Genomic DNA, 26156 nt, shown 5'->3' with positions numbered 1-26156 from the left:
AAATATTTTCCTCAAAAAACTATTTCTTTACGACTGAAGAAAGAAAGACATGAACATCTAGGATGACAAGGGGGTGAGTACATTATCTGTAAATTTTTGTTCTGAAAGTGAACTCCTTTAACCCTTATAAAGGCCAGCCTGTGAATACAACAAATCGCCCTTTGCTCCAAGGGGATTGTCAATGTAATAAGAGCCTTAAATGTTAACATAATCTAAATGACTACTTACTCACTTATATATTAGTACAGTTTGCAACTAACAAAAAGCTTTTCTGTGGACACAAGCGGTTTAGTGCATTTAGTCCAAGTGTTTGTTTCTCTTTGTGGTTCTCACATGTGCACATAGTGGTCAAATGATCGATAGCACTCTATGAAACCCAACACAACATTGACTCACACTGTTGGGCTACTACAACAGCGCTCGGAGAAGACGGATGAAAACGAATCGATTGCGCTAACAGCTTTGGCCAAGCAGAGAATCAGGTCACAAATGCACGGCTGCCCCACAAACCCAGTGAGGCCGTTCAGAGCAAAGTACTCCCAGCCGAGGACCACCTGCACCATCTGTACCAGAGATGTAGATGACCAGCAACACATCTGACTTGAACTTGTTGCCTCACCACCAGGTGGCAGAACAGCACAACCTGCAGACGGGGCTTTCAATCCCACTCATTCCCATTCCCCACCCTCTCTCGCTCAAGTATGTCACCCAACTCCATTGTAAAGCATTCAATGGCAGCTACAATCAGCAGCCACCCCGCTTAAAGGGGTTCTGCGGCTAAACAAAGAGCCTTTCACCGCAGGACAAACCCCGCAGCTCTCAGCCGAAGTACATTTAAGAGGCATTCCATGCGTTTGCCAGTCTTATCATTTGTTTCGTGAATGAGCCAAAGTCTAAGTATTAAGATTTTACAATAATGTGTGAATGTGAAGGACCTATTGTTGCCAAAGCGCTACACAGGAAGTCACTTCAGTAACAGTCTCTCAGACTAGCTCTGTTTTTTGTAAACAAGCAGTTAGTTGTTTTAAACCGACGTGGTGTTTTGGTTTTATTTTTTATGCGCTGTTTGGACTGGGCGTGTTGCGGCACGAATGTGCAGATCAGGAAGCAGATGTCACCTCGCCGTCCCCCCGAGGCCACGGTCATGTGACCCATTAGAAAGGTCTCAGTGGAGTTCCCAGCATTCCTGCTACACTGCTCATGCAGATTATCCACCAGATTTACAAAGTTAACCAAATACACAAAAACAGTGTAATCTCTTATAGCACAACATGAATGGCTAGAAAGTGATATTAGGGGCCGTTTCTTTTCTCATATTGTTTGTATTAAAACTAATTATAATGATACTTGTGTTTACACTAGTACAGAACTATGCAATGACTTCACTAAGAAATTGTTTGTTTGTAAGAAGCAGAGATTCATATTTTCCAAGGAGGCAGAAGTAAATAATAGTTTGGGACTACAGTAGTCAACATTTGAAATGGATCAAAACCTTTCATCAAAGTTGTCCTAAAACACAAACAATACCCATTTTTTAACCTAGGACAACTTTGATGAACTTTTTTGATCCACTTCAAATGTTGACTACTGTAGTGCAAGGTGGCATTCCATATAGAGTTAGTTTTAAGATGAACGATCTTTTTTCAAATAATATAAAAAACAAACAAAATAAATAAATATAAAACATGAAAATTAATGATTAGTAAAATTAACAAATATATCCATGGCATGCATAGACATAAAAAAAATATATATATATACACACATATACATATACATATACACACACACACTACCAGTCAAAAGTTTTTGAACTGTAAGATTGTGTTTTTTTTTAAAGAAGTTTTTTCTGCTCACCAAGATTTATTTGATCCAAAACAGTGATATTTTGAAAGACTTTTGCTATTTAAAAGAATGGCTTTCTATTTATTTTTAAATATATATATTTTTAAATTTTACTCCTGTGATCAAAGCTTCATTTTAAGCATTATTACTCCAGTCTTCGGTGTCACATAATCCTTCAGAAATCTTAATTTTAATGTGTTGATATGCTGTTCAAGAATTTTTTTTTAAATTATTATAATTATCATCAATATTTAAAACAGTTGAGTACATTTTTTTAGAATTCTTTCATGAGCAGAAAGATCCAAAGGTCAGCATTTATCTGAAATAAAAAGCTTTTGTAATATTATACACTACCATTAAAGAAATTGGAGTCAATTATTTTTTATTTTATGAATTCTTTTATTTAGCAAGAATGCTTTAAATTGATTGAAAGTAATGCTAAAGACATTATAATGTTACAAAAGATTACTTTTTTTCAGATAAATGCTGTTCTTCTGACCTTTCCATTCATCAAAGACACCTGAGAAAAATTCTACTCACTTGTTTTCAACTTAATAATAATAATAATAATAATAATAATAATAATAATAATAATAATAATAATAATAATAATAAATGTTTTTTGAGCAGCAAATCAGAATATTAGAATGATTTCTAATGATCATGTGACTGGAGTAATGATCCTAAAATTCAGCTTTGAAATCACAGGAATAATTTACATTTTAAAATATATTTAAGTAGAAAACAGTTATTTCAAATAGTAAAATTATTTTATAATTGATCTTTTTAGCTGTATTTTAGATCAAATAAATGCAGGTATGGTGAGCAAAATACATTAAAAATCTTACTGTTTAAAAAATTTTGACTGGTATAAAAATTAATTGCAGCCAAAAAAAAAAAAGAGATCTTTTTAGTAAATAATAAAAAGCAAGAAAAAAAAATAAATAAATCATAAATAAAATTTATAAATGTATTCATGGCAGCCAAATAAAGCAAGCAATGTTCAAGGACAGAAATGCTTAGCTATAACTGCTCATAGATGAAAAGCAAGGAATACCTTAAAAACAAATTACTGGTACATAGTTGCCCTGAATCTCATTGCAATGAAGATTTTCAGAATGGACTTCATTTTTCTAAGCCATTTTTGCAATGGAATGTAATAAACTGGTTTAAAGTCATTTGAGTGAAAGTATAAAGTCAAAAACAGACCTTGCCAGAGTAACCACAGATGTAGTTGATTACATTAAGCACAAACATTTTGACTAATATTTGACAACCAGAACGTGTAAATGTGAATGCTGTATTTGCTGATTTGTAAAAAAACTAATGTTTTTGTTTTATGTTTTATTTAACAGTTTGACTTTGCCAGTGTGACTGTAAGCTACTTCTAAGAACACAATAGTATTATCACTGTAAAAGTATTAAAACAAAATATGGGTAGGCCAAACAAGCCAGTCAGCTATAAAATCGTCAGCTTAAAAAAAAAAAAAAGGAAAAAAGGGCAGTAGTGAGGTTTATAGGGTCAGATACATCAAACCATACAAGAGACATCTCCGATAATAGTTATACCGAGAGAAGGGAAGTGATTGTGGGCTCTAAGGCAAGATATGACCCGAGGACAGATCAATCAATGTTCCCGCAGCTGTGGCCTTTGGTGGTCCCATATCACTGCTGTCCTGTATTAACGAAAGCTCAGTCTGTCAGACAGTCTCTATTCTGAGCCACAGCTCTCATGGGTCTATACAGACATACTGCAAAATAAATAAATAACAAAAATAAGCCACATGACTCATCGAAATCAATCCCAATGCTTTCTAATGCTAAAACGCAGACTTTAGTTGCATAACATCTAATAAGTAATGAACTGTGATTGTTGATCAATGTGAAAGGGGTTAAACGCTCCTTAGAGAATAAGACTCCATTGACTGGACAGATCACGCTGAGCAATCTCATTACTCATGCTCGTCCTGGTGCGCCCTTCCCCCTAAAGCGTCCTGAATCAGTGGGGATTTGGTTAAGTGGAGTGTCACACGGTTAAGACGAGACTGCTTCGGTCACTGCGCCTGTCTGTGATTGGTGACAATGCTTAGTGCTGAAAAATAAGACATGTAAATAGAAAACCTTTGACGCTTTCTGAGCAATCACGCATACACACAGGAGTGTTTAAAAAGCAGAACCTATAAGCTTGTGAGACAAAACAGGGTAGTGAAAATGACTTTTTTTTAATCAAAACTTATAGTTTTATATATAAACAAAACTACTGACATTATTGCTAAGGCTTGGTAAAAAAAACACAGATTTCTTGATTTCAATCAATTCTTATTTCGATGAAATGCTATTGATACTTAAATCCCAAGAATCGATTAGTCTAGTCTATATTTCAAAAACTGAATTGGAGTAGAAATATAATTATGTAATTGTAACTTTATTATTATAAAAACTTCAATAGGTGTAATTCAAGCGTTTGTATACAAATCAGTTCATTTTAACCTTTAATATTAAAGCAATATAGTACCAACTGACTCTAATGTATATTTTACAGCATTAGCCAAGAGTTTTTTTTCCTTGAGAAAATTTGTCATATACTGTACCTGATGTACCTTAACTCAGTACATAGTTGAAGCACCTTTACAGTCTTTTTGGACTTGAGGTGACAATGTGACAAGCTTTGCACATCTGCATTTGGCAATTATCTGCCATTCTTTGCCTCACCTTTTCACCTCTCAATCTCTGTCAGCTTGGATGGGGGCTGGCAGACATTTTCTAGAGTCCTAGTTGTTCCAGTTGTCTTCCATTATGGATATTGAAGGCTACATGCTTCTGTGAACCTTCAATGCAGCAGATTTTTTTCTGAACTCTTCCCTAGATCATTGCCTTAACGCAAGTCTGTCACTGAGCTCTACAGGCAGTTATCTTGACCTCAGGACTTGGTTTTTGCTCTGATATGCATTTTCAGCTGTTAGACCTTTTCTGAGAGGTGTGTGCCTTTCTAAATCATACTCATTCAAATGAATTTGCCACAGTTTAACTCCACTCGAAGTGTAGTAACATCTAGAAGCAATATGAATGCTCCTGAGCTAAATTTCGAGTGTCCCAGAAAAGGGTATGAATACTTATGGATCATTTCAGTTTTTTATTTTTAATTAATGTGCACAAATGTTAGAAACCTAGCTTTTGCTTTGCCATTATGGAGCAGGGAGTGTAGATTGATGTGGGAAAAAAGTAATTTAAAATAGTTTAACATAAGGCAGCAACATAAAATGTAAAAAAAAATGAAGGGGTATGAATAATTTCGCAAGGCACTGTGTTCACATTCCCCAATAATATACTGTCAGCAAAGACAAAGATAATATTAAATATTTCGCCAAACCCTATTGTCCAATAATTTGCAGAATCAGCAGACACAGTGTATCTTTCAAACATAAAAAAAAACAATAAAATTATAACTGATACCAAAATGAACAGAATTGAAATCATGAATCTAGAATCAAGCTTGCGAATAAGAATCAAATCAGGAACTCTGAAAGGGACAGTAACCAAAAAATTTAAATTCTGTCATTAATTACTCACCCTCATGTCATTCCAGACCTAGACAGAAACGCAACTACCATTCAGGCTCCATCCACACGAAGCCGGTGCGTGCTCTATCCGATCTTTTTTTTCCCCTCGTTCTAAAAAAAAGTTCCGTACACACGAAACCACTGAAAACGGTGTAGTATATATGCCAGACCAGTGTGGGGTGCTGTAATTCTGCCATAGATATACACTATACACGGAGAAGAAGACTTTGAGCATGCGCATAACCTTGCGCGCTGTATTCGTACTAAGAAGAAGAAGACGAAGATGTGAACATTATCGCTTGTTGCTCATAACAGTTGCATAGAAGCAATAGATTTTGCTGTAATAAAGCTAGCAGGCTTAGTAGCAACACAAACACAATCATGTAGTCCGCCATTATTGTTGTTGCTGTTACGTGTGACGAAGCCGACACGTGATGTGATGACATCATCGTTTCAGAAAATATACGGATTGGCTGTACACACGAAACCGCGAGGGTGTCGTTTTCAGATTTATCCACTTTGGGACCCGGTTTCAAAAAATAGCGGATTCAGTCTCCTAAAACGCCGGATCCGTGTGGATGACACGCCAATACGATAAAAAAAATGTATGCGTATACAGCGAAACGCGTCTCCGTGTGGACAGGCCCTCAGTGCGTTCAAGCCCCAGAAAGGTAGTAAGGACATGTGACATCAGTGGTTCAACTCAATTCTTAACAATGCTAAGAAGCTATGAAAATACTTTGTGATTGAACCACTGATGTCACATGGTCTATTTTAACAATGTCTTTATTACCTTTCTGGGCCTTGAACATGTCAGTTGTGTTGCTGTCTATGCAGGGTGAGAAAGCTCTCGGATTTCATCCAAATATTTAAATTTATGCTCTGAATATGAACGAAGGTCTTATAAGTTTGGAACAGCATGAGGGTGAGAATTGAACAGACCCTGGGCCACAAAACCAGTCATAAGGTTAAATTTTACAAAACTGAGATTTATACATCACATGAAAGCTCAATAAATAAGCTTTGTATGGATGTATGGTTTGTTAGGATAGGACAATATTTGGCCGAGATACATCTATTTGAAAATCAGGAATCTGAGGGTGCAAAAAAATCTAAATACTGAGAAAATCACCTTTAAAGTTGTCCAAATTAGGTCCTTAACAATGCATATTACTAATCAAAAATTACATTTTGATATATTTACAGTAGGAATTTTACAAAAAAAACTTAATGGAACATAATCTTTACTTAATTTCCTAATGATTTTTGGCATAAAAGAAAAATCAATAATTTTGACCCATCCAGTGTATTTTTGGTTATTGCTACAAACATACCCCAGCGACTTAAGACTGGTTTTGTGGTCCAGGGTCACATTACTGGTGCAAAAATGTCAGACGGACACAAGCTTATACACTCCCGTCTCAAGCTCTTCAAAAGAAATGCACACTAGCTGCTGTGATTCTATCAGAGCCTTTGAAGTGGCTTCAATGTCAAGTCATGAGCTGATTAGCATAAACGCTGTAAAGGTTTCAGAGACTTGCTCTGGATTTCCATAATCTTTAGTTATGCAGCGCTACAGCTAAAATGTGCCTGAAGCTGCAGACATCAGAAGTCCAAGCGTGAAACTTAGGTGCATGTGCATCTGGAATGAGTCCTCCAGGCTGTTTCACACCAACTACAATTAAACTATCTGACAGAGGTGAGGATCAAACTTTAATCACTTAAAACAGATTAATGTGTCTCGACTTGCAAGCCTCCAACTATATCAATTTTGTTTGAACAGTGTGCATTTGAAGGGATTTCATCTGGACTAAATAATGCATGCGGTGCAACAAAACAGAAACACTCTCGTAGGAGCAAATAACTACACAAACCCTAAATGTTACTCACAACAAACAGGAAACACTTAGAGTAGATGTTAACCTACATGACTGATTGGACAGAGAAGGAATCTACAGTAACATGAGTTACATTCTGCTGTTTATGATCACTCCTCTGCGTCCTCATGAATCATTGATTCGGGACAGGGGATTGCATGTCTCAACCACATTTTGTAAAACATTCTTGTACTTTCTGGTTTCTATTTGAGTGCTCATGTTCCTTCAAATGCATCTACAGAGATTTCTTGTAAAGCTCTTAAAATATGTGCCTCCACCAGCAATTCTCAGGAGGTTTCGCCATACAATTTGCTTCCAAGGAAGACCAAAAATTGCACACCCCTATATTTCTATTTCAATAGAAATTGAATTAGAGGACATATTTAATACTAAATCCGATGGCACAAGTTAACCTTCAGGTCCAGGCTGCAGATGGTCCATATACAGTCTGTTCCTGTAGGCTATCTAGATCCACAGAGACTTCAGAAAGACTGTCCACTGGACTCACAGACTGAGCTTGTTTCTTTATCATGCATAAGTGATGAGTAGTCCATGCAGAATCTGCACTTTTTCACATTTCTGTGCTGATTGGGGTGGAATATTTGCAGAGTTTTGCAGGATAAACTCAAATATGGTAAATTTCACTTGGAACTCATATGCAAGAGATGGGTGAGGAGATTTGTATGAATGACATACAAAAGAATTATGAGGAAATCTGCAGAGCTTTCAGTGGAATTCTGCTGGTTGAGTTACCATGCAGGTGTGTTAATGTGGAATAAGATAGTGTCTGATGTTAAAAGTGGCCCATTTATTTTGTCAGTGTACACAGAAGCTGAACAATGGGCATATCTGCAAAACGTTCAATCATGCATCAACTTGTCCTTATTTTATTACTCAGCACTATTATTAGCCTCACTGTATAGCAACTCTGCCTCAGTTAAATATTATTAGGTTTGAATAAATCCCTCATGTTTTTATTACAGCCACCATTCAAAAGTTGAATTACATCCAAAATAATCAATATCGAATCGCAAGATTGTGAATCAAAATCAAATTGAATCGCGAAATTGGTGTCAAAACCCATGCTTAATTATCGCAATATTCACATTCCCCAATATTATTCTGTCAGCAAAGACTGCGATAATATTAAATGTTTTACCCAACCCTACTGACTAATAATTTGCAGATTTAGCAGACAGAGTATCTTTCATTTGTAAAAAATAATAAAACTATAACTGAAATATACCAAAATGAACAGAATTGGAATCATGAATCTAGAATCAATCTTGCGAATCAGAATCGAATCAGGAACTCTGCCATAATTAATTATAATTAAAGGGACAGTAACAAAATTCTGTCATTAATTACTCACCCTCATGTCATTCCAAACCTGTAAGAACTTTGTTCATCTTCGGAACACAAATAGAGATATTTTTGATGAAATCCGAAGCTTTCTGCATAGACAGGAACGCAACTACCATTCAGTGCGTTCAAGCCCCAGAAAGGTAGTCAGGACATCGATAAAATAGTCCATGTGACATCAGTGGTTCAACTCTTATGAATACTTTTCGTGATTGAACCACTGATGTCACATGGTCTATTTTAACAATGACTTTACTACCTTTCTGGGCCTTGAACGTGTCAGTTGTGTTGCTGTCTATGCAGGGTCAGAAAGTTCACGAATTGGACAGATCCATCATATTTCTGGTGCAAAAATGTGGGACAGACACAAGCTTATACACTCCCGTCTCAAGCTAATTATTCAGTTAATTATTATTAGGGATGTGTAAAACTACATATTTCAAAATCAACTAAAATCGCACAGGGTCAAGACACCTTTTTTACATTATGACAATACTAGACATGTCTTTGTGGTGGGACAAACCAAAAAACTGCTAAAAATATCAAAACTAAAAAAGAAATCCAGATTAACTCATCAGCTGAACAAAAAGTTACCATCACAATCATTCATAATAATTATCACTTAAAAAAGTAACAATTCTTCCTAGACTTTAGAGTGTACCACATAAAAGTGAGTATGAATCCCGCCTAAAGCATTACTAGCTGCAGGCATGCATTATGAGAATATTAATATCACATTATGAAAAACCCTGAGTCACATCCTTGCAGGTGTGATGATTATTAATGGTGTTTGTGTTGAAAATGGGCTCATCTTCCTCTCCATAGGGAAGAATCAGCAGGGAGCCTGTGAACTTGGAGAAAGTGTTCTCCATATTTCCATTTCCACACAGGACCAGATGTGCATTGATAAACTTTCACAGAAGGGAAGATGCTTGCTCAACATGCAAACTCACAGCAGAAAGCATGAGAGAGTGAGAAAAAGAGAGAAAAGAGTTTTAGTAACTAATACAGCAAAAAACTGAACTAAGTGTGAGACAGAGAGAGTGAAGGATGTCTGAGACTAACTCTTGGCTTAGTAGTGATGGATTAGTAGTAAGTAGGTCCACATGGAATCATGGAATCACCCCCTCCACACAGACACAAAATAAAACAAAAATAAAACAACCAACCTAAAATAAAAAAATAAAATAAAACGGAAACAAACAAACGTCAAAAAAGCAAAGCAAAGCAAAACCCAAACCAAACAAAGCTAGAAAAAAATAAACCAAACCCTAACAAAAACAACCAAACTAAAACCAAATCAAACCCAAACCAAACTAAAACCAAACCAAAAACACAAAACAAACTAAAACCAAACTGAATAAAAAAAACTAAATTTAAAACCAAAATAAACAAAACCCATAAACTAAAAACAAATCAAACTAAAGTAAAACAAACTAAAACCAAAACAAAAACTAAACTCAAAACCAAAATAAACTAAACCCATAAACTACAATCAAACTGAAACCAAAACTAAAACCAAAACAAACCAAACTAAAAACAAATCAAACTTAAACCAAAACCAAAACAAAACACAAAAACTAAAACAAAACCAAACTAAAACAAAACCAAACTAAAACCAAATCAAACGAAAACCAATCCAAACTAACCACACCAAACTCAAACCATACTAAAACCAAACAAAACTAAAACACACAACAACCAAGACAGACAAAAACAAAAAACAAAACAAACCAACCTAAAACCAAACAAAACAAAAAATAAAACCAAATCAAAACCAAAACACTCAAACCAAACCAAAACAAACAAAACTAAAACCAAACAAATCTAAAACCAACACCCCTCCAAAAAAGCTAAAAATAAAACCAAACAAACCAAAACAAACCAAGCAAAATCCAAACCCACTGTCCAGAGACTCACAAAACCACACAGCAGGCTCTCTCTCATGCTGACACTATCACAGACAGACTCCCTGAAGAGCGAGCGCACGTTTACATGGACAAAACACAAGAAGCGATCGTGAGACACGGGGGGCGGTGGTGGAAAAAGGTGGTGGTCTTTTTTGTGAGTTCATGATGATGGCTTTAATGCCAGAAGCCACAAGTTCGGAATTGCCGGGAAAGGCGCTGCCATAGCAACTGGGTTTATTTGAGACAGGATGTCGGACCGGACAATAGCCGAGCCTCAACTTTCCCACCAAATTCTTTTCACTCACATTGTGCGTCGAACATCATCATAACAAAAGCCAGCATTACTTATTCAATCTGTTTGTTTATGAATCCTTCCATTGGTTTGCATTCACTCAGAGAAAATGTCTTGACATCTTGAATTTTAATGGATTATAATGCACTACGGTCGATTCCGAAGACAATGAAGGAAAACCAGAGTGAAGGACAGCAGAAACACTATTTGTGGTTTCATGCATTATAGCAACAGCACCAGACAGAAGGTTGTGGTCTGAAGTAATGACTTTCTCATGCACAAGCCCACTTTATTCTGCAGCTCAGCACTTTGTCATCATCGACATTATAACAGGAACAGCCAATGAAACGGTCAAAGTTTCACCTCAGCAAATTTCACAAACCAATCAATACACATCCTGTGATTAACTCAAGCAATCCAACACTTGTGTGTGGAAGGACCCAGAGTTGATTCACAATTTGCATTTCTTCATTTGCATTAAAAATTCAATTCTTTGCAACCAAATGCTAAACAACATTTCAGTATGAGATCCAAATCATCAAAATCAAGACTTCGTTGTTGCAAAGAATTCATCATAATTAGTCAAAAGCGAAGAACAAAAAACATATAAATTAGAAAAGCTACAATTCATAGGTGATGTGTCGACTTTATGAAATTAACAAGAATTTACATATTCATATGTAGGATTATGCATTATTAACTGTATTATGAATATGTCTTATGAATTATTATATTTATATCATTATTAATCTTTTTAGAATATGTATTCAATGCTCTAACAGTTTTGCCCTGACTGACCTTTTGAGACATGACATGAGACTGTATGCCCTATGTTATTTTCGTACATTTTATCATATCTATCATGACCTCAGACACAGACCGATTCTTGGAACAAGAAGTACTTCTTATCAAATGTGCCCTTTTAAAGTTTGGGTTGGTGGACAAATATGCAAATTAAAAACACTTTAGATCACGAACTGAGACATGAGTATTGCATTCTTAATCAAAATATAGAAATATTAACACATATTAATAATCATCTTGAAATATTAGAAGTTTGGTTATGTCTTATTGATTAAGCTACTCAATATAGTGCTGAAAGCTTTATTCATCCTTCGAAGTATATGTTTCATCTGTATTTTTCATCATCTATGTATGTGTGTGATGTCCGAAGCACAGTTCCGCAAAACGGTTATTCTTGGTACTTAATGAAGACAGTCTAGATGGACAATTAGATTAACATTAACACGTCTCAATGTCTCAAGATATAAATTAAACTAAAAAGGAGAAATGAAACTACACGTCCACTCAACCAAGTTTATAATTACTAATCACGAGTTTATTCACGAGATGATGTATTGATGTATTTTCAACTGACTTTGACCTTCAGACTTCCTGAGCTGTCTGGTTTTAGGGTATAAAAAGTCTTGCAATTTTATTCTGGACAGATCGGAGACTTCAGACTTCTCAACCTCCTTTACTCCGATCTCAACTTTCTTCTGGGTGCACCTGAAACGGTCTAATTTTCTATTAGACTTATTTTTCTCAGATTTGATATTAATAGACTATTTAACTAAATTTGACTTTATTAATTGCAATTTGGCTTTTATGGAATTCTCAACTTTGAGTAAATATTATTATTATTATTGCAATATTTCTTATCGTTTCTGCATTTGTATATCTTCTTAAAGAAGTATACTATTATTGAACAGATTTGAATTGGCTTATTAATATAACATTGAAACTAATGTTTACTCCTGATTAATGGATTTATGGACTCTTCATTTATGACTATTGTTTGGATTGTGTTCTACATTGCCCTTCTGAAATATATGAATTTTATCTGAAGAATATTGAATAAATTGTATAATCATTTTTAACCCCACCCGTCTGACTTCGAATCAATCATTTTCCGCATCAATAGGTATGCACTAATATTGCACTATGTCCAATATGGATATAACGGATTGCCAATACCAACAGGATAGTTTACCCAAAAATGAAAATTCTGTCATTAAATACTCAACCTCATGTTTCAAACCCGTAAGACCTTAGGATATATTTGATGAAATCTGAGAGCTTTCTGACCCTGCATACACAGCAATGCAACTGAAATGTTCAAGACCCAGAAAGGTTGTAAAGACATTGATAAAATAGTCCATGTGACATCAGTGGTTTAACTGAAATGTTATGAAGCTACGAGAATACTCGTACAACTTTATTCAACTATTTCTTCTCTTCCATGTCAGTCTTTGACGCACGTTCACAAGAGTACCACGATGAATGCATGGGCATATTTGTTTTCTTCGCACATAAAAAGTGTTAAAATTAAATTAAGGTTGAACCACTGATGTCACATGGACTATTTTAATGTTTTTGGGCCTTTAATGTGGTAGTTGCATTGCTGTCTATGCAGGGTCAGAAAGCTCATGGATTTCATCAAAATTATCTTAATTTGTGTTCTGAAGATGAACCAAAGTCTTACAGATGAGTAATTATTGACAGAATTTCATTTTTGGGTAAACCATCCCTTTAATTTTTTTTTAAATGCTACAAGCAAAATAAAATGTACAATATTATGCCACTTATTATGCCACAATATTTGCTTAAGATTACATTAAAACGTGTCAAATTATGTAAATGATTATTGTCCTAGGAAAACAAATTATTTTTTAATTTTGACTTTTTTGCCAGCCAAAATTGCATAGCACGCCTACGGTTTATCTGTGGTTTTGTCATGGCAGAGCAACGGTCCAAAGAGAATCCCGCTAAGCAAGTTAGTTCAAGTTCAGCTGCCTAAAAAAACCAAACTGAATGCCTCATGGATATCTAGTTCACTTCCTACTCAAGCTGATGCTATTAACCTGGAAAACTCGGGTAATTCCAATGATTAGCTCTTCATCAGAAGCACTCATCGTATCAACCTTCTTACCACGTAATAACTTTTCCAGATAACATGATCAACAAAATCTGTGTGCTGACACTACCTTAAAAGTGCAGTTCATGGAAAAATTTGGTCATCATTTATTCATAATCATGTCATTCTAAACCTGTATAACTTGATTTCTTGTGTGAAACAAAAGATATAGTGAGAAATTGTCTATTGTACAACCCAGGCTCATGAAAATACATGCCTCGATACATTTCTGCAACACCGTAATTACATACCTTACTGTTTCGCGACAGTGAAATGTCCAGAGAGTGGTGCTAAAACACATGTTCAATACATGAGCGTGGCATGTTTTTATTACATTGGTACAGGCAATTATTGCTGCGTTTTTAGTACGCTGCTTTGCAGATGTTCAGAATTTAAATATCCAGGGAGTGTCGCTAAAGGTTAATGATCTATCAGCTTGGAAATATCCCCTAAACTAAGCCCAACTCTTTACCTATAGTTTTAACCAATGCAAAAGTGATATAAAACCGCATCTGTTGATGCAGCTAGATTATTTTAACTTTATTATGCGGAATTGAGCTGTTTTGTCAAACCGTAGTTTCAAGGGGTTCGTTTCAGAGCTCTTCATCACTCAAGTGCAACGCTGTATCGTGTGAGCTACCGAGCAAACCTGCTGAATTAGAAAACTCATGCATATGAAGCTGTATATGTGACGACAACATTCAAAAATATCAGTTTTCAATTTGCGCAGGATGTTAAAATAGTTTTGAAGTCATAACATAATATTCTGTAAATAACTGTGTGAAATTTTGGCTTTATTACTCAAATTTTACTGCCTCTAGTGTTAATTTCAAAACTGCAGTGATTTGTACATACAGGTAAGCTTTTCAGTTTTGGAGAAATGTATATAGAGGCAAGTATTTTCAATGAGCCTATGTTAGCTATGTTAGGCTACTATAACTTAAACTGTTTGGCTACAAGCATTTCTTTTTCTGCAAAAGTCTCCTTCTGTATTATGCCAGCAAATGAGTGCAAAAAATTGGAACTACCACCAAAAAAACACTGCCATTAAATATGTTTCTGGCCTGATGAACTTTCATATTCACACAGTGCACATTTTCTTTTGGATAATCCTTACATTAGCCCTTGGCACTGAGGAGTTTTTAGGGCTACAAGTGGAAATAAACCCACGCCTGAAGCTAGTGGTGACAGGTGTGTTAATACAGCCACACCGAATCTCAGAGAAAGCTCCAAATGAACTACAGAGATTACAGAAATGACTTCCCTTCCAGAAATTAAACCCTGTAGCTCTTCAGATAATACACACCTGCTTTTACACTCCAACAGACAGAATGAATTTTTTCCAGCTGGGGATCATTTGATAAAAGCATCTCTCTGGAGACCAGAGTACATAAGCGTTGACTACACATGTCATCTTCTGCCTGAATGAGGAGCTGATATGAGAAACACATTCAAACTCACCTGCAGACGAGGGTGGCGATGATGACGCACCAGGCGGTGCAGCAGCAGTCTGCGTTTGGCTGCTCGTCACTCTTCTTACGGCGGCAACACAGCCAGCAGGAGTAGATGAGGAGGAAGAGGAGGTCCACGGCCAAGCATGCCAGAGCTACACTGCCCAGCAGCAGAATAGACTGCAGAAGAGATGAGAAGAAAACATGAGCCTTTAGATACATTTACTTGCACCCAAATAATCAGTGTATAACGCATGACAACTCTCTGAAGATTTTAGCCTGGTAAATGGATATGACTATCTTAATGTTGTTGTAGATTATTCCAGCTACTGCTGCAAATCAAGTACAGGAACACGCTACTGCAAATACATACGCCGATACGCTGCTGAGAGTAGGGGTGGGCGGTACACCGGTATCATAGTCATCACCGGTGTGACACTGCGCCACGACATGGATTTTCTAATACCGTCAATACCGTAATAAATCAATTATTTGCCTTGAACGGCTGCATTTACATCAATAATAGCTCATTCTAAATAAGGCACTAAAGTTTAACTTGCCTGCGACTGTTTGTCAACTGCATGCGCACATACAGTCGGTGCGTTCACACCAAACGCCAAGCGAATATGCGCATCGTGTCACTCGCGCGAATAACAAGAAGGCGCGATCGACCATGGCGGAGATAAATACGATCGCTGCTTTGTTCTTGTTGTGTAAGTTCTAAATGCACCGGAAAGCCAAACGCCGACCTGTCTAGGTTCACAGCACAGTAATGTATCACAGACATATCTCACAACTCCTTCTATAAACAAAGTGTAGAGAGAGGGTAAATAAGAGATTGATCGCAGTACAGAGAGCATCGTTGATTATAATAGAGCTTTGTGATATCGCAAACTAAGATAAAGGGACAGCTTTTAATATTTTTATGGGAGTTTGTAAATGAGATATAAACAAGAAGTTATTATTAAGTGACTTACATGGTCTGAGAATAACACTATGCCCGATTTTGCTCTGTTTCGTCGGCAAAATTTATTCTGGAACAAGTCACACCGCTGTGTTTAAATGAAGATGCGCAGTTCTCCAATCAAACACTGCGGTGTTTCGTTTATAAGTAAACGTGCGTTTTTAAACTAATCTAGTGAAATGATTCAATTTCCCATTCATAAAGAGAGTCACTTGAATGAACCATGTGTTCAAACGAATCAAATGAACGATACGATTCAGTAATTAATTTCAGTGTCTTGCCGCCACCTGCTGGCAGATCCTTTCATTTATTGAAATCTTAAATACTTGTGTATTCCAAATTTTATTTTTAAAACACTAATCTCAACATGAATTTATAGATTTGATTGCACTCATGGCACCTCTGAGCCTCATTTTCATGGACGACACTATAAAAATTAAGACAGAAATCTTGCTGATCATTATTACTTGCTGAACTATTACTAGCACTACCTCATAGGGGTTTCAGTTCAATGAAGCAAATTGACTTGAGTGGAGAAGCCACATCTCAGTGGATTCACTCCACCAACTCTTATTAGTCAGCATTGAAGGGCCTGAGGTGGACCGTTTCAATGGCCAGAAGGTAGTTGAAAGGTGGCACTCTCAGACAGAAAGGGCTCTGAGAGTATCGCTCTAGAACAGAGACAATATTTGTGATCTTCTGATCAAGACCAGGAACATAATACCGTGATATTATACCGTCACCGTTCAAAAGATGAAAAATACCGTGATATTAATTTTAGGTCATATCGCCCACCCCTAGTTTGAATGTAATATATTTTTCTCCTGGTCCTTATTTTAAATGGGTCATAAAAAATATCAATAATTATCGATATCGACTGATATGAAATACTGATATCTTGATATAGTTTTCAGCCATATCGCCCAGCCCTAGTTTACATATGCTAACAAATAAGAATATCATTTGAAAGGCTTTACCCTCCAAAACAAATTGTTGGGGGGAAAGAAATTACAAAAGGTTTTAAGGTCTACCAAAGTTAACATAGCACTTTTACATAATTATTCTACTCTACTGGCAACACTAACTTCCAAATTTTAACCAAATATTGGATTCAAGATTTTGGGTTTCTTTTTTTTCTGAGCATATGCATTCAATAGCTGTGTCCAAATTCAGGGTCTGCATCCTCCTTAGGATCCTTCCTACCCGGTTGAAGGAGGAGGGGTCCTCCGAAGACCGCAAAACATGGAAGTAGGTGTCTGTGAATTTGGACAGCCTACCCTTCTTTCAGTTCCCTCCCCTACCCGTTGCTCATATTCGGTCGCCTAGCAACCGTGAGCGCTAAGCAAGAAGTAAGGTTATCTGTACTGCACAAAACAAAAGAACTGCTCTTTCGTCCCTAAAAGCGTTAAAAACAGCTTCAATCACTAACAAGAAATTAGCTGTGTGTAAGGGGATATTCACACAGGCAGTAAGAAAGAAGTTAGTTTACGAAAGAGATGTTTTTTTTTAACATATAAACATACAAATGTAAAAAAAAAAAATAAGCTTAACGCTAAAACCAAAGGCCTAACTAGACAACCGCTGTTAAAAAAAATTTTTTTTTTTAAACGCCAGTTTTTTTTTTAACTTACATCATTACTACCGCTCGCTTCGTCCGAAAATTCCGGAAGCGCTCTGCCGAAAGGAATTATGGGATAGGTAGGACGGGAAAGGATCCACCAGACCCATCCTTCCAATTCGGGGAAAAGGAGGACGTATTTGTGGGCCGCATTTGAAGGATCCTACGAATTTGGACAGCCTTCGTCGCGGCGCTGTGACGTAACATCCTTCAAATGAGTCCTCCGAAGGATGTAGACCCTGAATTAAGACACAGCCAATGAATACTGAAGATCAATGAGGCCTACGATCACTCGGTCCCAAAAAGAAATACAAAACTTGTGCTTATTGAAAGGAAACAAGTACACAAAATGATTGAATCCATGACGAAAGAAAGAAAGAAAGACCTATTACTTGTCATGTAAAAAAACGCTCTATAGATAGATACATGGATAGACAGACAGACAGATAGAAGGATGGATGATGGATAGGCCTATTACTTTTCATTAGCTAAAAAAACACTCTGCTACATATAAATGACCTAATTTGCTGTTCAACTTTCCTACTAAACTCTTTGTACTTCAAAATATGACTAAGACAAATCAAAGGCACCTCATAACACTTCTCCTGTTATTAAAATTGAAAATGGTGTGTGGGTCGCTCTTAGCTGAGACTCCCGCTGCAACTCACGTGACAAGTAACCTGCAGGGGAAGTTTCATGCATAATGAGGTCAGAGCTATTCTCGGTTAAGACACACACTTCACTCTGACAATCTTGTTGTGACAACCACACAGGGATTAAGCACTTTAAGATCATCTGCACTCACATTCCTCAAAAACCGACCCAATTCTGGTCCCTCCTGATTACCGGGGGGAAATCGGTCAAATGGCGACACCCATGATGGGTTTGGCCTGGTATCCGATCAGTTGATCTGCATGGACTCACTGAACCCCTCTTTGCATTTACGCATTCCAAATCTCCCAAATCGCGCAGTTTCCATACGGCTTTTAACGTGTGCCAAGTTGTCAGTCAAGCACACAGTGAGTGATCACAGGAGAGCTGGGAAAACTATTGTGCTGGTTCAAAAGGGCTCAGCGAGTCAAACTGGAAAAGCGAGCAGGTCTTAAAAGCACAGACTGTAATGCTAAAAGGGCATCAGTGCTCAGTGCATTTACTCTAAAACACAAAGCCTGATTGTTCTTCTCAAGGTAATTCTTTGGGCTTATTACGCTGAGAAGATTTCAACGAATTTTCAGGTCAAAGGTTTATCAGACCACCTGGAAACAAAGTTGTGTTTACATTGTACAATACTCTATCACTGATGTGACAGTGAAGAAGAGTATTGATGCTGAAAACTCAGCTTTGCTGTCACGGGAATAAATTACATTTTAACATTTAATCAGAGAGAAAAATGTTATTTTAAACTGTAATATTTCACAATATAACTGTATTTTGAACATATAGTATACTTACCAAGGCAGCATTCATAAGTGACTTCTTTCATAAGTGTTTTTTTAAAAATCACTGTAGTGTAGTGTAGTGTATTTTCTAGTACTGTATTTGACTGACCTGCCACATTGCACACTGGTCTATTATTGTGGCATTATTAAATTCAGCTCTACTCAACACTGGCTGGTCATTTACATCAGTCAGTTGGACCTTTCCAATCTAAATGGACTATTTCCAGTCAGGATATGGTACAGTGTGCACCAGACTGATAAAAGTTTGCCACGCCATTTGCTAAATTACACCAATTTTATCATTACATCAATTATAACAATTCACTAGGTCAAATCTAGGTTAGGTTAATAGTTCATGGGTAATATTACAGGGTAATAATAGGGTAATCATGCAAAAGAACAACAAGTATGCTTTACAGTTCTAGTTTACTAGACATAAGCCATGGGAATTAGGTTATCTTTAGTTAGCACAGTCTTCAGAGCGGTCAACCTGCCCGCAGAACCAGGGATTGTTCATGATGGTATTAAAAATATTAAAACCCCTGTGGTTTGCACATTCCTACTTGAAACAGTTTCAAAATGCTTGTGTTCAAGACCTCTGCAGTGAAATTGGAGAGCATGGCCATTACTTCATAGCTGTTTTACATTTCTGTGTGATGGAGAAAGATAGAAAATCGCTTCCAAAAAATAAGACAACCCAGCCCCAGTGGGCAAATGCTAAACCGATCTAATTTTAGAAGCATGATTAAGCCTTGTGCTGTATAGACTGTGAAAACCACTCATCCACAAACCACAATGTCCACTATTCACTTCAAGAAAAATGAATCTTTTGTGAGGCCTTCTGAATCTTTTACTGTGTGGCAGTTCAAAAACAGACAGCGAGGGTCGTGCCAACTTGTAACTAGGGCTGCCGCGATTCCTCAATTAAATTCAAGTACTTTCAATAAAAAAAAAAAAAAAAAAAAACCTGTGTCGAGTAACCGGCAAAATACCGGAAGTGGCACATTCTGCGAACAAGAATAGTCCATGGATGCATTATTACGCCGTTTTCCAAGGCTGAATGATATAACCATTTAAAAATCTTCAAGCATAATGCTATTGTGAAGATTTAATATATGTGCTTTAGTTATTTGCATGTGTGTAGGTTATGTACGTGCATCTTAGAGTGACTGCGTTCACAGTAAATGCTGCTCCGCACAAACTGTTAGCATTTATTTATGTGTGGAGCGCCTTAAACTTCATCTCTGCATATTGTTGTGAGTTTGGACTTATAACTTTAACCTGGGAACTAGGGCTGGGCGATAAAACGATAACGATATATATCGCGATAGACAAGAGATCGATATCAATAAAAAATGTGTTCGATAAAAAGTTCGATATTTTGTAGTCTTCGTCGGCCCGCCCAGCCCCCCTTTAACGTTCAGTTCATAGCGCCAGATCACAATAGAAGTTAAGGTTATCTTTCCTACAGAACAGGTCCATGTTGTTGTATTAAACAAACTAAATAGCCTTATGTTATTTATCTTATTTACACGACGGCATGTGATTTCTGTCTCTACATGATCGCGCGTTTACAATATCTCCTCACAGACGGGATCGCGGACTCCATTCATAAAAACGGACTTTACTATAGGGCGGAATGCCGCGGAATTCGTCGATTTTTGGATCAATAAATCAAAAGTTGGTCTGTTAATTAATTCAGATCACAATATGGACTAGTGTCTGTGAAAACTGAAATGCAAAAAGACCGTTTCAATAAGAATCCTGCATGTTCCGTTTGCCTCTATGTGTATGAATGGAGGAGACGCGTTTTATTTTCACTATACGCATACTGCACACGTGACGCTCCCGCTAATTTTTGGCCTTTGCATCTCACATGAACAGACAAATTCCAATAAATACATCTCCAAAGCTGCTGTGAGTGTCACTTTTTTGTCAGTTTTACCGTTTCATTAGTGAAACTAGCATCATTCATACTGTATTACACACTGAAACTTCACGGCAACCTGTCAAAATAAAAGTACGGTTTAACATGTAACAGAACAATATTAGTCTTGTATTACTGTACAGTATAATGCAGGTGTTTATATGTTCACATTTAAATATTTACATAAAACAATATATATGATAAAAAATAAAATAAAGAGTCACCACTTAATTGTTGAAAAAATACTATTATTATTAAACCTTTTTTTAACTGAATATAATTTTTCTTCTATGTATTAATTTTAACAGTAAAGCTCCGTTTATTTTTATTTTTAAAAATAAATCTGTGATTTTGCTTTCATTTGATTATCAGAAAAATTAAAACAAGAATTTCTGAAAAAAAAAAAAAAAAAGATTGTAAGGCCCTATTGTTCAAAATGTTGAAAGTTTTGGACTTATTTTTTCACTTAAATAAATATTTTTGTTATTACACAAAGTATAGGCTAAAGTACCGGGAAAGAAGTAATGTTGGCTACTGGCAACCAGCAATCTGTGCAGAAAAAAATATAATCAGCCAAGTACTTTGCAACAACCTCTGACCTGTGGTCAAGCCGTACTTCTGGGCCATACATTAGCTTGACCATTCACTTCATCGACAATGAATGGGGTTTGAATTGAGGATTAAGAGATAATTAAGTGTATATTGTGACTTTAGACTTATGTTTACATTTTAATTATTTGAGTTTTCCATGGTTGTTGACATTTCTGTCTTAATAACTGAGGGGATTATGATCAGAGGCAGGTTAAGTTTAAAATAAAAATGCTTGAGTGTAATATATTTTTCTCCTGGTCCTTATTTTAAATGGGTCATAAAAATATCAATAATTATCGATATCGACCGATATGAAACACTGATATCGTGATATAGTTTTCAGCCATATCGCCCAGCCCTACTGGGAACACAAAGTGCACCATTTTATCAGATTTATAAGGTAAATCCTGTATAAACCTACGCAAATACAATATCTTTCTCAACTGTTCAGCACGATTTCAAAATAAAAGCTCAAACCCTCACTCTGATATATTCAAGAAATGACAGTACCTGTAGCATTTCTGTCATAAAGAAAGGGCCAGATATTAAAGATTAAGTGGACATTTGACTTAAATGTTGTTTAGTGAATACTAAACAAGCATTAGATTGCGAAGTAAAGTGTAAAAACAATCGTCAGGCCATTGGAACCCTCTGTAGTCATTTGTTATAATGCTCATTGAATCATCACCTACTCACAAGCTTAAACGAATCTGTCATAACTAGGCGAATCGCTGTCATTACATTTGGTCAAGTCCAACTCAAACCCGAAACCACTCAATACAACAATGGGAAAGTGAGGCAGGATCTCATCTGAGACAAACGAGGTGTGAACGATCATGATGATGATGGGTGATATGACGTCTCAGGATGAGGAAATGTGTGACTTGGTGCCAGCGCCATCTGGGAGAATGGCCAGTAAGCACTCTTGATATGATTAATCAGTGCTTAAATACCCTCATTTACAAAGAATGACAGCTCTTGCCAGCACTGCATAGCTGACAACCTCTGATAATGTGTTTGGAGAACGTGATTAACAGCCTTTGCGCCCATGAGATCATCTCAGCTTACTGGCAGAAAGCTGTGCCTTCATATAAATCCACAACGCAATGGCAGAAGAAACAAGAGGTTGGCTTGTAAATTGGTTTCAAACTAGAAAAACAAGTTATCAATAAGAAAAAAAAAACATCATATAAGCCAGCATGGGGATGTCACTGCCAAAAACAGCTTTAAACGTTGCATTTACATTGCAAACACTGACTTCCTGTAGCTCCGAGTGCTTGCAACACCAATGCCATCGGTTCGACTCCAAGTGAAAATGTGCACTTTTATCCAAAGTGACTTGCATTGTATTCAAAGCACCTGATAATGTATAAAAGTAAATGTAAATCTAACAAGAACTAGACATTTAACAGACTTCCTCACCTGTTGAAAAATATGAAACACAGCTGGCATTTGCCAACTCAGAGAGTGCTAGCATTTTCCTGTGTAAACTTGTGCCAAGGAGGTCACTGCAATTACCGAGATTTCAATCCTGCCACGTTTCTCCTTTTGCCGCTAACAGGAAAAGACCCAGACTCAGCTTTTCTAAACAGACGGTAATCTTCTGCAGATTATCTTAATGGATCTACTCTTTCCATATGCTGATTCAGGACACAGCGGAGCGAGAGACCCCTCTGAGCGATACCATGCCCAAGAACAACAGCAGCATTTCAAATACAAGGTCACTGTGTTGAAGTGCTTCTGGCTGTAGGCCATCCGACTGATATTTGCAAAATATGCACCACCCTGTATCCTGTCACGTTTCAGAGAAAGGAAGTTTCCACCATAGGTGGAATCTCAGTGTGCTGTACTAAGCAAAGACAAAAAGCTACATCACATTAAGATATGTATTTACTATAGTTTAAAAAATTCCCTTATCTATAGTTAAAAAAGGGCGTAGGATTTACTCTGTAATCATTTCAGACTGAATTTTTTTTTCAAAGGAAAATCTGTATAAAAAACAATCAACTACTGAGATGTAATCAATCTTTATCAAGTGACTGAATCGTTTGTCGGACTAATTTTCATTTCAGAGCCGTCTATGAAAGGACTTGATTCTCCGATAGGAGACTGTGGCTGTGGTTCTTTGAATGAATGTGGCACAGCAGTCAAACACACAGACGGTTTCATTCAGTCTAGCAGAAACTGAAGCACAAGACCATCTAAACAACTGACGATTGGCGTCTAGAACAGACCAGCCTGAAGCTTTTAAGTGAATGTCAGTGCTTCAGGAAATGACACATGAAAATGTCACAAGTGTCATAGAAAATTTTGCATTATAATAATGCATCACTTCAAAAACGAAATCGAAATTCAACCTACAGGTTTAAAATCTAGACCATTTTGTTTCCAAAAAAAGCACCATTGTAGGTGGGGTGGTATAGAAGTGGGTAACAGAAACCATGAAAGGTGCATTTCGTTTCTTATTCAGTTGATGGAACCACATATGAAAATGAAAACAGCAGTGTTTCCATCACCCTGTTTTGTCCGCATTTTAAAGCATCGCATCAGAAACGAGTTATAGAAATGCCAAATTTAAAAAAAAAAAAAAAGTTTAAATTCTATTGAGGTGTTTTTTTGGTTCTGAAAGCAGTGATCGCATTTAGGGCCGTCACTAACAATTATTTAAGCAATCGAGTAACTGGTCGCTTATTAAACTAATGTACATTATGCATTATAACAAATGACTGCAGAGGGCGCCAATGGCCTGACAATTGTTTTTACACTTTACAGTGCAATCTAATCATTGTTTAATATTGACTTAACAACATTTAATTCAAATATCCATATCTTTAAAATTCAGCCATGTCTTTACCCCATAAATGCTACAGCCACTGTAATTGCTTGAATATGTGGACATCAAAACGTGTAAACTCAGGGTTTGAGCTTTTATTTTGAAATTGTGATGTACAGCATTGAGAAAGAAAGATATTGATGTATTTTCCTATGTTTACGTAGGTTTAAAAATATTTCACCTTACAAATCTGCCGAAAATGGCACACGTTGCATTTGTAGATAAATGTTATAATAAACCCAAACATACAGCAATATACAGAGATGGAGTTTGAGACGCTCCACACATAAATGATAACAGTTTGTGTGGAGCAGCATTTACTGTGAAGAGAGCCGCTCTGAGCCGCTCCAACCTAACCTATGCGCATGTAAATAATTAAAGCGCATATATTAAACCTGCATCACATATTAAATCGCAGCGTTTGTGAATTCACAATATCATTATCTCATGACTTTAAATGAGTTTAATATATCATGCAGTAGGGGTGGGCGGTACACCGGTGTCATAGTCATCACCGGTGTGAGATTGCGCCACGACATGGATTTTCTAATACCGTCAATACCGGTATATTTAAAACATTACATTTTCTTCAAACGTTCAGTTGTGGTCTGAATACCTGTCCTTATACTATATATCTTGTTGTAAATAAAAAAGTAAATCAGCTTTGCAGGTGGTAAAAGGGGAGTGGCCATTAAATGACTGGTGAAATATCGTGAAGAAAGGTCGGCCCTGTAGCCTATACCAGGGGCAGAGTGGCAATCGGGACGACCGGGACTTTTCCCGGTCGGCCGGCCAAAGGATTTACACAGCGGATCACAAATTGAGCAGGCGCGAGGCGAACGCGACCGGCCTGTTAACTTTTACTTTCGATTTTGTAAAGGGAGCAGCACATCTTATAATAGATATTTGTCAGTGAGTACAAGATTGCAACAAATCCTCCAGTCTATTTTTGTCATCTCTCTTTACTTTCGACCCATGATCATTCAAATCTAAAGGTCATTGTACATTGAGTCCGATTTTCGTATGCGTTTTTTTTTTAGTTTTCTCATATTCGCCATCCTTATCAAAATGCTTATTATGGATGTGAAAATGCAAAACACGATCCAAATTTTTTTATGACGGACGAAAGTTTCAGAGGCAGTGTGTAAACTCGATTAACATAACCTGTATTTTTTTTAACGTGCAAAAATGTCGGACGAAAATTTCGTACTCGTGTGCAAAGACATTAACTCCAGCAGCTCTTGTTGGATGCAGGGTTGCCAAGTCCGCGTTTTTCCCCACAGAATTGGTCTACTTTTAAACTGTTGCCATGGGTTGATTTCCCCCAGTTATTTAAAGGTTGTAAATATTGCAGAAATTAAATTTCAATAAAAAATATTTTTTTGTTTTGTTGTACACTGTTAAGTAAGATCTTTAGGTTTTTTGCAAAATAAATATGTTGAGAATGCATAATACTCTCCCATGTCTCTTTTTGATAAGGATACCTACCATATACTTATTATATTATGAAAATATTAACTTTATTCACATACTAAATGGACAGGACAGGCTACTCCTCCCAAAATGTACC

General features: G+C 36.6%; 1 protein-coding gene across 1 annotated transcript in view; it reads right to left on the bottom strand.

Annotated features, from left to right (window-relative positions):
- The window catches only part of ttyh3a (tweety family member 3a), a 62048-nt gene that overhangs the window by 22525 nt on the left and 13367 nt on the right, over positions 1–26156 (bottom strand). Inside the window, exon 2 of the mRNA XM_073832538.1 lies at positions 15225–15394. Coding sequence (XP_073688639.1) covers positions 15225–15394 — 170 coding nt within the window. The remainder of the gene's footprint in view (positions 1–15224; positions 15395–26156) is intronic.

The sequence above is a fragment of the Garra rufa genome, chromosome 1 (assembly GCF_049309525.1).
Source record: "Garra rufa chromosome 1, GarRuf1.0, whole genome shotgun sequence".
NCBI classification, from domain to species: Eukaryota; Metazoa; Chordata; class Actinopteri; order Cypriniformes; family Cyprinidae; genus Garra; species Garra rufa.
The sequence above is the reverse complement of the archived record's forward strand: the minus strand, read 5'-3'. Positions and strand labels throughout refer to the sequence as shown.